The sequence below is a fragment of the Rattus norvegicus genome, chromosome 14 (assembly GCF_036323735.1).
Source record: "Rattus norvegicus strain BN/NHsdMcwi chromosome 14, GRCr8, whole genome shotgun sequence".
NCBI lineage: Eukaryota > Metazoa > Chordata > Mammalia > Rodentia > Muridae > Rattus > Rattus norvegicus.
Genome location: NC_086032.1, coordinates 27,030,868 through 27,044,545, shown reverse-complemented (window position 1 = coordinate 27,044,545; position 13,678 = coordinate 27,030,868). Strand labels below are relative to the sequence as shown.

Here is a 13,678-nt window from a genome sequence, read left to right as displayed (position 1 = left end):
GATTTTGAGAGGCTCAGTCTTGTGCAAACCCAATGCAGATGAGTGAAACACCTATACATTCATGATTACCTTGTCATGAACAGAGGATAGAGATTCACAGCCCTTCTCTCCATCACTCTGCCTGATATATTTTTTGCTCCCACTTTTACTGTATTTCCTGAGACTTAATGGGGTGATACATGAGTTCCTGTTTGGAATTAGTTTCAATTGTCTCTATTTCACGGCACTTACTGAGCAGCCGTGAGTTTCAGCATTCATAGCTCTTCAGTGCAAAGCTATGTATGCATCTCTGATCAAGTCTGAAAAGCACGCTTGCATATTGATATAAACAAAAAATAGGGAAGCCTCTATGCTATATATTTACTTCTGAATTATGTTTGAGTCTTTTTTCATAATCTTAAGTATGTATATGTGGAGAGGGAAAGGGTATGCACATATAAATGCAGGTGCCTAAGGAGTGCAGAAGCACCAGATCTTGGACCTCCAGTTCCAGGCTGCTATGAGCTGGAAACCCACCCCACATCACATGGAGAGGAGCAAATGCCCCTTTACTACTTAATCTGTTTTAAGCTCTCTATTAGACACCAGTAAGTAAAAGTTGAAGAAATTTCCCCTCATGCACCATGAATTTTATTTTGCGGGTTTTCATAATTATAATTTAATATACAAGACAAACTAAATGTTTTATATCTTATTCTCAAGGTATTATTCTGTCTCTATTTGGTTTCTTGTTAAATGTTAGTTTGGAAAATTTTTTTCCAAAGTAAATGACTCTATGAAACCCTTCATCTTCGGCCAGGCTTGCTCTAGAGGACATTTCTGTAGCTCAGAGAATAAAGGAATATTTTCGTCAGTCACATGAAATACCATGAAGATTGCCTCTGATTTAAGGACAAAACAATAAGATAGCACAAGCCATCCCAGAAAATAGACTCAGCTGTTGCTGTCTTTCTTAGTTAACACTTGGGAAAGGGTACATGCCACTCACCTAAGAAAAAATATAGGCATATAAATATATATATATATATTAACTTACCATTTAGTCCAGATTTTCTGAATATATTATTAACACGCCAAATGGTATAGAAGCATTATACAATGTAGGAATGTTACGGAAAATAAATTGGCATACTATACAATGCAGAAGGATTGTAGGAAATATATGCTAACATTCTCTGTAACATAGTTGGTTCTGTGAATGCTTGCCCCTTCCTATTTAGGGAAAATCAGGATCACTGTTCACTGCACTTGCAGATAATGAATTCAAGTAGACATTTCTATTTGTTTGGCTCACTCTACACGCAAGTGAAGGAGACTCAGCTTCCAAATGATTCCATATGTAGACGGTAATAAAGTGATGCAAATTCAATTCCATTTATCTTTAATTGAAAACATTCTTAATTCTAGCCAGCCACTGCTATAGATTTCAAAGATGGAAAGATTATGGTTTAGAAGTCACTATTACACTTCATACACTGTTAAAGTGTGGCGATTGCTTTCTAAATAATGTGTGCGGGGTTGGTCTTTTTAAAGCCCAATTCCAGGGCTAGAAGATCATGAATCTTACAGAAACAGCACAGAATAGAGGTTGCCAATGTCTGAAGTGCAGTGGAAAGAGACAGATCCTGGTCAAAGGATGTAAATTTTTAGAAATACAGGATGCAGTTATGGTGGTGATTAAGTTTGCAGAATCGTGGTCTTAATTAACATGTTCTGAAGTTTGCAGTGAGAGTAGATCACTATTTCTTCAAACAATGAAGGATTTCATTCCATCAGATTATCATGTATCAATAAGTTTGGTATGCTATATGAGAGAATTTTTATGATTGGTACATACATTAAAAGGTCACAGTATATATCTTAACTACATGCAATTTTGTTAATTGATAAGGTGGCAAAATGAGATCAACTAAAAGTAATGCAATATAGATATAGGTGAACATCTCTCTTTAACTTTAGATTGCTAGAAGAATGGCTTTTGTACAAAAATCTTTAATTTCTCCTAGAATATATAAAGGAGAATATTTTTCATGTAAGAAAGGAATTTTCAGGTAATTGGAAGGGTTTTTTGCTGACTTGTTTGTTTTTTAGTATTACATGGTTTTGTTTTTATGTATTTGATTTTAAATATACATTTGTGCTACATTGTTTTCATTTACAGGTAATTACATCATTCCCCCATCTCTCTCTCCTCCAAAGTCTCCCATGTACCCTATCTGCTCCCTCTCAGGTTCATGACCTTTTCTGTTTAGTTGTGATTGTAACATACATATACACAAAAACATGTCTACACATACAATCTGCTGAGTCTGTTTAGTATTGGTTGTGTATGTATGATTTCAGAGCTGGCATCTTGGTACTGGATAACCAATTGATCGACTCAACCCTGTGGAAGAATACTTCTGTTCGCTGCTTTTCCTAGCTGCCTAGAGTCTTTGTTTAAGAGTGAGAGCCCTGTGATTTACCCTGTGATTGAGGTTTTATGGGTGATATGCCATACCTTTACGTGACAATATGATCTGCTGTTTCTGCACAGAATTTACGTGTTGCTTGGTGTCGCTCTGATTGCACTGATAGTTTTTTTCACATGTGCCCATTTACCTGAATTCAATCCTGTTTCAAAACTGCTGACTCAGGATAATGATAATAACACTGACAGAAACAACAACCATAACTATACCTAATATGTTTTTGGAATAGGCTCACCCACCCTGTGATATAAGAAAATGACAAACATTACTGATATATTAATTAAAACTCCTGTTTCATGAGTTTTCTGTTGATATTTTGTTGTTGTTGTTGTTGTTGTTGTTGTTGGTGGTGGTGGTGGTGGTGGTGGTGGTGGTGGTGGTTGTTTTGGTGGATTTTTTAAATTTATTAATAATTTTGTTTATATTTCAAAGTGATCATCCTTCCCAGAGTTTCCTCCATGAATGCCCCCTTTGCTCTTCACTTACCCTATTCTATCTCACCGCTCTTGCACCCCCCTTCTCTGGGGCATCAAGCTTCCACAAGACCAAGGATCTCCTATCCCTATCACTCCTGTGATAGATAAGGCCATCCTCTGTTACATATGGGGCTGGAGCCATTGGTCCCTCCATGTGTACTGTTTGGTTGGTGGTTTAGTCTCTGGGAGCTTTAAGATGTCTAGTTAGCTGATACTGTTGTTTTTCCTATGGGGTTGCAGTCACCTTCAGTTTTTCAGCACTAGCCATAACTCTTCCCTTGGGGTCCCTGGGTTCAGTACAATGGTTGGCTTGAGTATCTGCATCTGTCTTAGTCAGGTCCTCTCAGAGGACCGCCATACCAGGCTCCTGTCCACAAGCACATCTTGGCATGAGCAATAGTATTGGGGTTTAGTGTCTGTGGATGGAATGGACTTCTCAATGGGGTGGACTCTGGATGGCCTTTCAGTCTCTGCTCCACTTTTGTCTCTGCATTTCCTTTAGACAGGGACAATTCTGGGTTAACAAGTTTGAAATGGTTGAGTGGTCCCATCCCTCTACTGAAGGGCATATGGACCAGAGGTGGTCTCTTCAGGCTCTATCTCCTTGCTCTTGGTTACTTCAGGTAATGTCACCGCCATTGTGTCCTGGGAGCCTCTTGCGTCCTTGTCGCCTGGGATTTTCTAATGGTTCCCCAAGTTCTCCACCCTTCACTGCTACGTATTTCTATCCATTCTCCTAGCCTTCTGTACTTCTATCCTGCCTTTTCCCATACCTAGTGCTGCCCCCGCCCTCTTTTCTTTCCATTCCCTCTCCTGTCAATGTCTCTTCCCCCCTTACCCTCCTGTGATTATTGTGCTACCCCTTTTAAGTGAGTTTGAAGCATCCACACTTTGGCCATCCTTCTTGTTAAGCTTCATGTGGTCTTTGAGTGGCATCATTGGTATTCTGAGCTTTTGGAGTAATATTAACTTACCAGTGAGTACATACCATGTATGTCATTTTAGGTCTGGGTTACCTCACTTGGGATGATTTTTTTTATTTCCATCCATTTGCCTACAAAGTTTGCGAAGTAATCATTCTTAATAGCTGAGTAGTATTCCATTGTGTACCTACCACAAAAATACTCAGTAAAATTCTTACAAATTGAATCCAAGAACACATCAAAATGATCATTCACCACAATCAATTAGGCTTCATCCAGGAATGCAGAGATAGTTCAATGTATGGAAATCCATCAACATAATCCACTGTATAAACAAACTCAAAGAAAAAAATTACATGATCATCTCATTAGATGCTGAAAAAGTCTTTGACAAAGTACAACATTTCTCCATGTTAAAGGTCTTGGAAAGATCAGGAATTCAAGGTACATACCTAAATATAATATAAGCAAGATACAGCAAACATACAGCCAATATCAAATTAAATGGAGAGAAACTTGAATCAATCCCACTAAAATCAGGGACAACACAAGGTTGCCCACTCTTTCCCTATCTATTCAATATAGTACTTGAAGATCTAGCTAGAGCTATTAGACAACAAAAGGATGTTTGGTGGTTTTTTTTCATGACTCTTTTCTTTTAGGGTTCTATCTGACCTTTATCAGTGTCATCTTCCAATGACATTAATGTTACAGTTGAAGTGATAATCACATAAACTATCTAGTAAAAGCAAGACTGCAAATAATATCGATAATAATAATCCCTCAAATGCTTCATGATTAGGGAGTTTTCATTTTATTAGTGGATTAAAGTGTACTTGAACATATTACTGCTGTCTTTTTTTCCTTTGTCATAAATTTAAAATATCTGTAGTTTAAGATTTAAAGAATATTGGAAATAATTTTTAACTTATATTTATATTAAAGACAAACAATGCACCATGTAAATTTAGCACATAAGAACATTGGATTTTATTTCTCCCTTTGTATATATTATATTAGAATGACTTTACTTGTGATTTTGAAATTTGTGTAAAACTATGAATTGTTCGAAAGCTTTTGACTTAGTAACTGAGGTACAAGCAGCAAACTAAGAGGAAAGATTTTTTTCCATTTGATTTCTAAATCTAGCATGTCTTCAAAATATTTAAACACCTCGTACTATGATTCTGGCATGTCTTATACAAAAATTATAATGTACTTGAGGTAAAGAGAACATTTCATAGGTTGCAACATGCTTGTCTTCTTTCGATATTCAGAGCACTCTGAACTAAAGTAGTAAACTTTTCTAAGAGTAGAAATTATAGGACGAGTACATACATCATCACGTGGGATTTTTAGATGTGGTACCTGTTCACTTGTACTGTCTCATTGCTTACAAGCTCAACTTAGATGTACATTTAGTAAGATAAAGAAATAACTAAAATTGTCAGTGAAGATATTTAACTTTTCTTTAGTGCACATAATTAATCTACACATACTTTGTGTAATATGTGAATGTTGTTTTTGGTTTACTAAAAATATCTTTAATAATATGACATATATTCTGTGATTGGATTTTCTCTGTAATAGGAAAGAAGTGTTGTTGTTCATTAGTATACTCTAGCATATTCTATTGTCCTGTATGTTAAATGACATTCACATTTACCTTAACGTTAAGATACAGAAGCCTGGCCAAGAGAGAAGACGTCACATCTATAGGGAAGAACATTAGGACTTGTTAACTCTTCAGGCTAAACACTGGCCTGATTATGGTCTTTTATTTTTTTACTTGAATTAGTCTTTGAGTCATAAAATAAAATATATTTTTCAGTTTGAGGCATTCAATAATTACTCAGTCTTAATTTTGGACTAAACAAAATCCTTATTCAATATTAGAAATATTAGTCTCGTGCAAATAAACTTTTAGTCTAAATCAAACTGAATCTTGTGTCTGCTACTTCATATATGTTTCAAGGTCCAAGTAGTCGTCTGAGGCATGGGTTGCATCAGGGAATGAAACATTTAAGAAAGTGATAGGAAAACTTAGCCCTCTTATAGTGCTAAATTTGTTTTTCATACCTGAAACAAATAAGCAAGAACATAAAACTGTCAGTGTGGCCAATCTATCCGTACCATGCCAATGTTATGGGCTTGGGAATCCATTAACCATAGTTTACTATGTACCATGTACTGAGGCCACTATGAGCTAGATTCTTTTTTCAGAGGTGATTGAATTTAATTATATATATTTATTCTTCAAGGATACATCAGCCAAAATTGGTTTAATCTAATACTATATAAGTACCCAAGAGGGTATGTTTGTTATAATAGTGAAATGTTCTCATTATCTTCAAAAATGTAAAGCTCCTTTTTAAATTACATAATACTGGCGTAAATGGCATGTATTCTATGAGTTTGGTGTCATTATTAGATGGAATGTGAAAACGTGGATAGTCAGGTCTTTAAAATGGTGTTGCTCATGCTGTTAATAACAACTGCTCAGAATAAACATATTTCTCTATTTAAGTGATACGTTTAAGAGAGCTTTGCATTTACTAGTGTTCTGTATGTACTCACATGTGTCTCAGTACACATTCCAAGGTGTAATGGAATTTAGTTTTGCCTTCTACCTAATGAGTGTGGAGGATTAAAATCAGACTTGATTGACTGAATCCCACTGATCTTTAAATGTTAAGCTTTACTGAACATTTAAGCATGAATAAAAGTTTTAAGGGTAACCTTGCACTTGTTTAAAGTGAATTTTTTTGCATTCATTGAATTTATTTTACAACTAAGAAAATATTTAGCTATATTCTGTGAAGCATCATTTTTGAGATGGGAGGAGGTCTTTCCTCTCAAATAATTCTGCCAAGTATTTACGTTGCCAGCGTGTTAGGGATGACATTGTATTGCTTCGTAATCCTTAAGTGCTACTTCAAAATTATGCCCTATTCAATCAAATATAACTTACCATGAGGAAAATACACAGATAGATGTTTGTGTTTTAATGGTTAAAGCACACTGCAGAACTTCCTTTAATAAGTCAGATGTCCTAAGTCAGCAAAACTTCTTTAGTTGTATGTAGCTAGAAGGCAGAGTAACGTCAGTGTTGGTATTCATAATCATTTAAGCTTGCATACATTTACTATTTCTTTCTTTTGATTTCAGATGCAATAACAGAACCCAGTGTGCAGTGGTGGCAGGTCCTGATGTATTTCCAGACCCATGTCCGGGAACATATAAATACCTTGAAGTGCAGTATGAATGTGTCCCTTACAGTATGTATATTTCTCTATTTTTCTTTTAAAATATATTATTCTTTAATTTGCATGCATTCTCTGTAATGACATAGAAATACCTCATAAATATAAAGAAGGCAACGGATGTGACATTTACAGGTCCAGACTCTTCCTTCATTGCCTGTCCCTGCAGCATCTAATTTTGATGATATATGATTTTGATGATAATGTACATGAATGCCCACGGTAACCAGGTCATTAATGCAAGAACATGCAATGCCTTAAGAAAGCAGAGGAAGTAGCATGTCCACACAGAATCTCTTCAAGGCTGCACAAGTAGAAATTGAATATAAATGCAAATTTTATACACTTTTATACACTTCTACCCATCACAATCGATTTTTTTCAGTGTGATTAAAAGTAATTATATCTAAGTTTTACATACTGTCAACCTTTGAAAATCAGATGTATGTCCATTCACAGGGTACAAACTGGAGAGTGAAAGGAGACCATGGATTAAGAAACACCTCAGAGTATGTTTTATACATTCCCAAGGAGTATGTCTGCAGCCCTTAGATCAGCCATGGTATAGGGCAGTAATGTGGTTTTTTTTTCCCTTCAGGAGTAATGAAGAATGAAATAATCTAAAATGGAGCATTTTCTGACTTTTTTTATCCCAAAGGAAGATTCATCATCACAAAAGTTTTTTTTTATTTTACTAGTTAATTATTCATGGGATTTTGTAGTGAAAATCACACAGGAAATCCTGTAGTCTCGTGGTGTTAGATATTCAGCTCATGCCAGAGAGACAGAGAACACCTGGGATCATAAACAAATCCCAGGATCCCACTTCCTTTGATGTCTCAGAAGGAGAAAAATATCTGGGGATCAGCAGGTTTGCTGTGCCAAGAGACAGCTCTCTCAGCTTTCTCTTCTGTGCTTATTTCAAGAAACGGCACATTACTCATGCGCCAGAATGCTCACACTTCAAAAATAGAACTTTGGCCAACAAGAAAGGAATTATAATTTGAAAATAATAACGAGGTGGGATAAAATTTTATTTTTGAGTCATTATAGCATGAGTGGATAGTGTGAATTCAATGCATTTCGTCCACTTAATATTCCTTGTTCTGAAAAATGTGTTTAAGTGTATAGGTTTAATTGAACTCTCAGTTGGGTTTCATATATTATCATCTCCACAGGGGCTTTTGTGAAAAGTCTAAAACTCCTACTCACCATTTTTTGTTGACCAGTGATATTTTATGGAATGAAATGCATAAACCATCTTTGAACTGAGACATTCCTACGTTGCTTGCATAATGAGATCTTGGTGAAGTGTGTAGAACGCAGAGCTACAGAGATGTTTTATGAAAAAAATATACACAATAGGCAAGATTTCATTTCTAAAATAGTTCCGTAAAACATACATTAATATTCCAAATTTCGTACTTTGAAACACGAAAGCAGAGATAAAATGTCAGATTGTGCTCCTTTTTATAATTTGTTAAGGAAATGAAACAGTTCACAGCTGTCTCGCCGCTCTCCTGTATTTCATCAGCTTTCTTTGAGGATGTGAAACAGCCCTAAGAGACTCTTCCAGAGTCATTCTGCAATGTCCTCTGCAGAAGTCATGCCCATATACATAAGACGTTGCTCACGCAGTTTTCAAAAGCTGGGCATTTAAAACCATGTCTTTTCTCTCATAAATTTTTAAAGATGGAAAACGTGATTCTTTAATATCTGTATTTGGAGGTTTCCAATAATCATAAAGTTCTCTGGATGCTTTAAAAACATTTCTTAGAATGTTACTTATCTTGTTTTTCTTAATGAAGACTTACATAGTTAGACATACCCACTAGCGACTCTATATTACATGAATTTGCAATGTATATCGGAATGGTGTTTAAATTCTCTTCGATACACTTGTTATGCAGAGTTGGAATGCAGTTCACAAACCAAATATGATTTTAGAAAGAAAATCATCCAAAGAAGGCATAAACCGGGTCTAAGATGCCGCTTAGTTGAGGGAGTTGCTTACTGAGAATGTAAAGAGCGGTGGGTTTGAGCCATAGAATACCATACAACACGCATGGTGGTCCTCATAGTAATACAAACACCAAGGAGTTGGAAAACGGGGGATTGGAAGTTCAAGGTGATCCTGAAGGGTATAGCAAGTTCCGGGCCAGCCTGAGACACATGAGACCCTCACTCAAGAGAATGAGAAAACATCAAAACCTATTGGCAAGTTGCATTCGTTTACAGGACAGTGAATCATGGTTTCATAATACAATCTGATTACTTGAAAAGTAGACAATTTTTCAGTCCCTACAAGCATTAACATATTCTAGCTTCCCCTCTGCAGACCTTCTGTGATCTACTAAGTACTGATTTAGATCAATACTCAACTCTTTCTTAAACATAAAATGTATGCTTTTGGGGATGCTGGAGTCACTTGCTTAACATTAGTAAGGTTTATTGATGCCACCACATGCCTTTCATCCCAGGGGTTAAAGGTTAGCACACATTAGCGTATTCACTCTCACAAGAGTGTCCCTAGAAATTATGAACAGCACCATTTCACCGCAGACGAACCCTATGTTCAGCGTGCTGGATATGCCTTGTGTGTAGTGTAAGTCAGAGCTAAGACATTATCTGCCTCCAATATCCACTCTTAAAAGCTGTAATATTTAGTCCTAAAGATGTTGTGTTGGTATGTTTACAAGATATTTGATTTTATTTGTTATCATCCTACACAGTTATGCCATGTGGTGAATCCAAGTGTCCCAGAGATCCAATCCTGTCTTCATAATCCCTTAGCTGTCCATTAAAGAGTTTGCATCCCTGTTAGCTAGTTATTAAAGGGTAATGAAATCACCACAAGCTTGTACTTCCAAATACAACATTAAATGGCAGAGTGTAAACCAGTGTGTGCCTCATATATGTACTACCTGTAACTTATAATGAGCTTCTTATCTAGAGTGAATTAAGAAATTGATTTTAGTTTGTTTTAGAGAAAACTGTGAAATCTACTGAGATTTAGTGTTAGGGTAACTTGAGATTTATGGTTTAAGCATTACATTTGAAATTTCTATTCAGTGGTTAAACGAACAATCCACATAAGACCATAGCCTATTTGCTAGACAAATGGATATTTCCAGTTCCATTTTAAACTTAAGAGCATGAGCTGGGAGCTGGGAGCTGGGAGCTGGGAGCTGGGAGCTGGGAGCTGGGAGCTGGGAGCTGGGAGCTGGGAGCATAGCTTTTTCTGTAAAATGCTTGGTTTCTAAGCCTAAGGACTTGAGGTCAATCTGTTTATATTTGCAACCCAATGCTGGCAAGGCAGATGGAGATAAGCAAATCCCTGGGACTCTCAGGTCAGAAAGCCTGGCTTCTAAGTTAGGGAAAGAACCTATCAAAAGAGAATGGCACCTGAGAAACAACCACCAAAGTTATTCTCTGACATACACAACACATACATGTCTACTCATATTCGACGTAGATAGACACTCAAATACACATGATTGCCAATGTAGCACACTTGTGCACACTCACATACACACACACACATGCACACGCACACTCACACATACACACAAAACCACATGCTATGTAATATAGATTCCACATTTGTTCTATGTCACTGAATTCCGTACATGGCAAAGTTACCGATATGACTCTTGTCTTGTAATGCTATAATGAGTCTTTCTCGGTACCTTTTATGTGACCAGATGTGTCCAGATACACAATGTCATTTGCCACACCTGCAGACCTAACAGTACATAATACATGTATGTAGTCTAAGATACAGAGTCTATAGCATACAGGGGCATCATAGGTTCTACTGTCTACGTTTATGTAAACTTACTCCGTGACATTCACACAATCACAGATTAAATAATGATGCATTTCCCAGGATGTATCATCATTGTTGTGACAAAACCAGTACATTTTGTAGCTATAAAAGTTTTCTTCTCAGTCATTGATAGGATGAAAAATATTTTTAATGATTTTCTTTCATTGGGCACATTAATGATGTATTATTTAGTTTTTCACTGTTGTGATGAACACCATGTTTACAAGCTGCTTATTAGAGGAAAGGATTCATTTCTTTTTGCAGCTTACAGGGCATCATGAAGGGAAGTCAGGACAGGAACTCAGGGTAGGAACCTGAAGACAGGAACTAAGGGGGACATCAGGGAGAAATGCTACTTACTGGCTTATTCTCTAAGACTGGCTTGGCTTGCTTTCTTCTAACACCCAGGACCAACTGCTCAGTTGTCTAATTGTTCATGGGGTCTAGATCCTTTCATGTCCATTATCAATCAAGGGTTTGAAAGTACCCTACAAACTTGTCTACACAAAATCTGATGGAGATACTTTGTCAAATGAGGTTCCCATGTCTTTTGTCAAAAAGAGCAAAACTAACTAGAAAACCCCGTGTAATTCTCAAGTAAATAATGACATTTTTAAACATGTGTGTGTGTGTGTGTGCGTGTGTGTGTGTGTGTGTGTGTGTGTGTGTTGGTGTGTTGTGCACGTGTGGAGATCGAAGGATAATTTGTAGGAGTCCCTGTTTGTCTTCCACCATGTGGATCTTAAGGATTAAATTTAGGTCATCAAGGATAGCAGCAGACAATGAGATGCACTGAGTTATTTTACTGGTCCAAAAATATTGATTTTTATTTATGTCTATGTGTCTATCTCTGTGTGTGTGTGTGTCACATATGTGAGTGTGCCTGTGGAGGCCAGAAGGGGTCAGGTGCCTAGAAACTGAGGTGACAGGCATTCGTAAGCCAACTGATAAGGGAACTGGCATCAGATCTTCTAGAAGAGCAACAATTGAACCAACCTTTTGTAGCCCACAAAATTGATTTTTATAATATGATTATTTTCAGGCTTAACAGAAACATATAGGAAATGTTATTAATAATAAAACACATTAGAGGTAATGTGGATTAAAATTCAGCTTTGTCTATTGCATTAAGTAAGGGAAGCAAACTAACCAGGAAATGCTTACAAAACTGATGATCAAGCCCAGTTTCCTGACCATGATCCATGCTCTACCACTGAACTCCATTACTTGCTCAAATTATATCTGTAACAGAATTCTAGGACTCAATACATAGCTATAGTTGGACAATAATTTTACCTAAAACATTACCCCAATTAATTGTATATTATCACTATCCTTTGAAGATGCCATTGAGGGGTGGGGGAGAAAGAAAGAAAAAGAAAAGAGTGACTGCAGGGACCTGGAAAGTTCACCTCTTTGGGTGCTTTGTACTCATTGCATTTCCTATCCACTGCGTCAGTTTTAACCTTTACTAAGTCTTCTTACCTCGTTCCGTCTTTCCTCGACTGTGTTCACAGGTACTGTGTTTCTAATAAAATCTGGGGCAGTTGAATCAATATATGTTTCTGTTCTTGTCACACATTAGTTCCACTATGGGTTTTATAGAGTCTGTGTTTTCTTTTTAGGGTCTAATTTTCCTCCTTAACAGGTCTTCTCTTCCCAGGAAATGACCCAAATACTGAGAGGGTTAAACCTGGCCATTTACCAACACTCATTTTTGATCCCCTCTCTCCCCTCCTATCCAGCTCCCTCCCCTTCTGACCTGAATTGAGGTTAGGATTGCAGTGTCTTCAAGTAGAGCTGCCTTCAGTCAGCCCAGATACAGGGACCACTTGTGTGAGGGAGAAAACAATAAAACAATGAACCTCACACTCCAAGTATTCTGAGGAGAGACTCTTTCCTTTGTATCCTGCTGACAAATCGAGTTTCTTCCAAGGCATACAATTTCATGCACATTACCCACCAGAAGTGCCTGTCTCTCCTCAGGATCCCGCTTTCCTCCCCACCTCTTTGTTCCTTTCTTTTAGAACAGTAAAGCACACATTACATATTTGTGCCATCTCTCCTGTGTTTTTTTTTCTAAGAAATTAAAGAAGGATACATGTAATTCGAAGAACTCCTACACAACAGCGTTTGATTAAAGCAATCGACAGTACTTAAGATTTTCCTGCTATTCACATTAGCCATCCGTATAGGGATGTGGGTATTATCTTTAGGAAAAAGACACGAATAAGGAGCATTATGGAAAAATTTATATTTGAAATAATTATATAGCTGTTAGTTTTGTCTTTTTAAGAGTAAGAAAAAGGCATTATTGTACTTTTAGGATGAAAATTCCAACTGTTTTTAAAGTTATTGAGTACTTTTAAGTAATTAAATAGCTTTGCAAGTGATGTTCAAATGGATGAATATTTTAATGTATACATACTTTAGTTTTTAGTATGTTAATAAGTGGTTGCGTATTTCTCAACTCGCTGCACTGAAACTAGCTGATCCTGTTAAAATTTTGAAGAGTAAGGAATATTAAAAACTATTTTAGTTTCTAATACCTCAACTGCTTTTCAGACATATTGTAGATATTCAATAAATAAATATTCATGGAGCGACTTAAAAGGATATCAGGTCAAATGGCTCCTCGAAAGGTATTATTGTCCATTACTAGAAGAAAAACTACAAGAAACCCTTGTCTGTCAATTAAAAGTCATTAATTTAACTA

At 36.6% G+C, this 13,678-nt stretch overlaps 1 protein-coding gene across 26 annotated transcripts in view; it reads left to right on the top strand.

The window, feature by feature from the left end:
- The window catches only part of Adgrl3 (adhesion G protein-coupled receptor L3), a 767,242-nt gene that overhangs the window by 413,587 nt on the left and 339,977 nt on the right, over positions 1-13,678 (top strand). For all 26 annotated transcript variants that reach the window (XM_063272835.1, XM_063272833.1, XM_063272832.1 and 23 more), the window contains one exon: positions 7,039-7,148. In XM_063272835.1, the coding sequence (XP_063128905.1) occupies positions 7,039-7,148 (110 nt within the window). The remainder of the gene's footprint in view (positions 1-7,038; positions 7,149-13,678) is intronic.